This window comes from Aythya fuligula, chromosome 13, assembly GCF_009819795.1.
Source record: "Aythya fuligula isolate bAytFul2 chromosome 13, bAytFul2.pri, whole genome shotgun sequence".
Taxonomy (NCBI): domain Eukaryota; kingdom Metazoa; phylum Chordata; class Aves; order Anseriformes; family Anatidae; genus Aythya; species Aythya fuligula.
Window position 1 is genome coordinate 14,182,949 of NC_045571.1, and position 4,183 is coordinate 14,187,131.

The window sequence follows — 4,183 nt, forward strand, 5'->3', positions numbered from 1 at the left end:
CCATTTCGTCCCGTCCCGTGCGCCCCGTCCCGCCGCCCCCCCCCCCCCGTTTTACCTGCTGAGCCGCGCACGCCCAATCCCCGTCCCCGACGGCTGCGGGGCGCGTGCCAATCAAACGGGGAGCAGCCAATGGCGGCCCGGGCGGCGGGTCAGCTGACGCGGCGGCCGGCGGCTCCCCATTGGCGCGGCGCGGCCTGGCCCCGGCGTTGGTTTATGTGCGAGGCGCGGGCGGGCGCCCCGTCAGTGCCCGACGGCGCCGAGCGGGAGCGGGGCCGCGCTGCGCCCTCGCCCTCGCCCTGCTGCGCTGCGCCGCCCGGCCCGGCCCGGCGCGGGGGCGGGCGCCTCAGGGGGCGGGTGGTGGTGGGCTCGGGGGCTTGGGGTTGTTTTTTTTTTTTTTTTTTTTTTTTTTAACCTTTTTTTTTTTTTTTTAATTTTTTTTTTCCTTCCCCGGACGGGGGGTGCTCGCCCGCCCGCCGCGGGGGGTGGGGGCGGGGGCGCGTTTTGGGGTGGTTTTGCACTTTTTCGGGGGCGGGAGGGAAGGAAGGAAGGAAGGAAGGAGGGGAGGGGGAGGTAAGGAGGAGGGGGCAGGCTGCCGCCGCGCCGCCGGCCCCGCGCCCATGACGATGCTGCTGGACGGAGGGCCGCAGTTCCCGGCGCTGGGGGTGGGCGGCTTCGCGGCGCCCCGCCACCACGAGATGCCGGGTCGCGACGCCGCCGCCGCCGGCATGGGGCTGAGCCCCTTCGGGGACTCCTCGCACGCCGCCGCCGCCTTCAAGCTGAACGCGGCCCCGCACGACCTCGCCGCCGGGCAGAGCTCGGCGTTCACGCCGCAAGCGCCCGGCTACGCCAGCGCGTTGGGCCACCACCACCACCACCACCACCACCACGCCGGCCAGGTGCCCTCCTACGGCGGGGCCGCCGCCTTCAACTCCCCCCGCGACTTTCTCTTCCGCAACCGCGGCTCCGGCATCGCGGACGCCGCCTCCGGCACGGCGCAGCACGGGCTCTTCGGCGGCTCGCCCGGCGGCTTGCACGGCCCCGGCGGCATCCCGGACACCCCGGGCTACCTGCTCTTCCCGGGGCTCCACGAGCAGAGCCCGAGCCACACGTCCCCCACCGGCCACGTAGACAACGGGCAGATGCACCTGGGGCTGCGCGGGGACCTCTTCGGGCGGCCGGACCCGTACCGGGCCGTCTCCAGCCCCCGCACGGACCCTTACGGCGGCGCCCAGTTCCACAACTACAACCACATGAACGTGAATATGGGCATGAACGTGGCGGCCCACCACCATCACCACCACCACGGCCCCGGGGCTTTCTTTCGGTACATGCGGCAGCCCATCAAGCAAGAGCTGTCCTGCAAGTGGCTCGACGAGAGCCAGCTCAGCCGGCCCAAGAAGAGCTGCGACAGGACTTTCAGCACCATGCACGAGCTGGTCACCCACGTCACCATGGAGCACGTCGGGGGCCCCGAGCAGAACAACCACATCTGCTACTGGGACGAGTGCCCGCGGGAGGGCAAGTCCTTCAAGGCGAAATACAAACTGGTCAACCACATTCGGGTGCACACGGGGGAGAAGCCCTTCCCCTGCCCCTTCCCGGGCTGCGGGAAGATCTTTGCCCGCTCCGAGAACCTCAAGATCCACAAGCGGACACACACAGGTAAGGCCCCCGGGGCTCCGTGGCTGGGTGCGTGCCGCCGCCGCCGGCCCCCTGCGCACCCCTGCGGAGGCACCCGTACGAGTGCTAATGAAATCTCGTTTTCGGGGACTTCCGCTCCTTTTCTTCTCCTCGCTGTTTTATTTTTAGGCCCTATTGGCGTCTCTCCCAATTAAATCAGCGATACTTTTGTCGAAGTATTTTTATTTGTAGCTCCGTCCTCCGTTCAGCCCTCCGCACGGCCGGCGGGAAGAGGGGGGGAAGGCAGGAAGCAAGCGCTTTTCGGCTCGCATCCTTGAGTACGTCCCATAAAACTGTCCGAGCCGCTGAACTGCTCACGGGTCTTCTCCCTCCTCGGGCTCACCGAGCGCTGTCCCCGCCGGAGCACGGTGCGGGGCCGGTGGGAGGCAAATTCAAAGTAACAAAGGCTGACCCGAATTTACTCGGCACAAAACAAACCCCGCCGTCCCTCCTCCCCTTCATCATTTTTTTGGGGTCCTCGTGCATCCCCAAGGTGGGGACTGAGCGGGGCAGAGGCCATCCTGGCAGGAGGCAGGTGGGGATGTGGAGGGGAATGGCCCTCCTTCACCCTCTCTGAATTTCGCAGGTGAGAAGCCTTTCAAGTGCGAGTTTGAGGGCTGCGACAGGCGCTTCGCCAACAGCAGCGACAGGAAGAAACACATGCACGTCCACACCTCGGACAAGCCCTACATCTGCAAGGTGTGCGACAAATCCTACACCCACCCCAGCTCACTTAGGAAACACATGAAGGTAATCACTCCTGCGCCCCAGCTCTTTACTCCCTGAGCACGGACGCTTGGTCGCTGGCGTGCTCGGGGCCCGTTTTACCGCGGCTGAACAGGGCAGAGCTGCACAGCGCCCGCCGCAGTGCTCCCGGCATGGCCTGAGCGGTCCCTGGTGCCTGGGCCACGGCTGGAGCACAGCCTGGGGAAATGGCGTAGTTTCTTTTTGCACTGCCGCTGGTGCAAGTGCTAACCGGTTTCCAGAGCGTGGCTCTGCTCCAGAGTGCTGTGCAAATGCAGCCCCGTGCGCCGGGATGCTGCAGCCCCGCACACTGGGATGGTGCAGCTCCCTGTAACGCAGGGAAGTGGCCGGGAGCTACGGCAGGCATTGCACCGAGCCGCCAGTGCTCCGGGTGACCGGCAGTATGTGCACCGCCTGCTTGCCAGGCGGGGACCAAGCTGGTGACCCCTGGTATCCCTCCTGCGTGGGGCAGCATCCTGACCTGGCTCAGCGGGGTGGTGGGGGGCCCTGGGCTCGTTCCCATCTCTGCCTCTTGGTTTTAGGTGCACGAATCCCAGGGGTCGGACTCTTCCCCTGCAGCCAGTTCGGGGTACGAGTCCTCCACCCCCCCGGCGGTGGGCTCAGCCGGAGGCAAGGACTCCACTAAAACGCCGCCGGCCGCCCTTCAGAGTAACCCCGGCCACAACCCTGGACTACCCCCCAATTTTAACGAGTGGTATGTGTGAAGGCAGCAGCTGCCCAGCCAGAGACTGGACCAAATGCGTTGGGAACAAGGAAAAAAGGACATGCCAAGCCAACTGCAGCTCACTCCCACGGAAATGGAGTTTCCACACCGACGACCGCATAGGGCTACACCTAGTTAACTGCCAGGATCCGGAGGGGGGTCTTTTATTATTATATTATAATTATTACTATTTTTTGCAAGCCGAGACGCTGGACTAGCCATGTCCTTTTCTCAGGATTGGATTTCTTTTTTTGTTGTTGTCATTTTTTTGCAATCGCAGTCGTTTCTTTGTTGTTTTTTTGTTTTGTTTTGTTTTCGTTTTCGTTTTTTGTTTGTTTGTTTTGTTTGGGCTTTTTTTTTCCTTCCCTGTCCCAGTACCTCTTCCTCCGATTCCTCACTTTTTATTTTTAATTTGTTTTGTTTTTCCTTCTTTCGGTGGGATGTTGACATGAGGATGAAAATTCTCCTTCGCCTTAGTGGTGATTGTTTAAACTTACAGTCTTAAACCGTGCCAAAGTCCTGTTATGTCTTGAACTTTCCTCTCTAGCTCTCCTGCTGCTTCTTTCTCTGCTCTCCTCCTCTTTCTCCTTCTCTCTCTCTCCAAGCATTACACTTGTGAATGTATTCTCGTCTGATGGGGTCGGTCAGTATTTTTCAGGATGAGGATGTGGTGTTTATTCTACCCAGATTGTGATGTTTAGTATAACAGTTGCCTTTTTGTAATAACTTTTTTTTTGTAAATACATATCCATGATGCCATATTTATCGTTCGTAATTTAATTATTGATACAAAGTGCCGGGAACTGAACAATATTTATGGGGAAGAAAAAATTGTTTTCTAACAAAAAAAAATACAAACAAAAAAAAAATCAACTCTGTACAGCTTTTGGTTATAACTGCTTTAGCATTAAAAGTTTATTGTTTTGGAAAGAGCCCCCGCGAGCCGTTTTTAACCTCCTCCGTCCTCCCCGTTTCGGGGGCCGGGGGCAGCCGCGGGTGCCGCCGCGGTCCCGGCTCGCTGCCGCCGGGGCCGAG

The 4,183-nt window shown here is 60.5% G+C and overlaps 1 protein-coding gene across 1 annotated transcript; it reads left to right on the forward strand.

Annotated features, from left to right (window-relative positions):
• The first annotated feature begins 617 nt into the window (after positions 1-617).
• Positions 618-3,149, forward strand: ZIC3 (Zic family member 3). Its single transcript, XM_032196487.1, has 3 exons — positions 618-1,662; positions 2,267-2,430; positions 2,967-3,149. The coding sequence occupies exons 1-3, from the start codon at positions 618-620 to the stop codon at positions 3,147-3,149; spliced, it is 1,392 nt and encodes a 463-aa protein (XP_032052378.1).
• The last annotated feature ends 1,034 nt before the right edge of the window (positions 3,150-4,183 follow it).

What these genes read in the sequence shown, in the direction of transcription:
- ZIC3 (XM_032196487.1), top strand. Translation starts at nt 618, where the DNA reads ATGACGATGCTGCTGGACGGAGGGCCGCAGTTCCCGGCGCTGGGGGTG. An exon ending in CCACAAGCGGACACACACAG is followed by an intron (nt 1,663 to 2,266) that starts GTAAGGCCCCCG and finishes TGAATTTCGCAG; the next exon opens with GTGAGAAGCCTTTCAAGTGC. An exon ending in CACTTAGGAAACACATGAAG is followed by an intron (nt 2,431 to 2,966) that starts GTAATCACTCCT and finishes TCTTGGTTTTAG; the next exon opens with GTGCACGAATCCCAGGGGTC.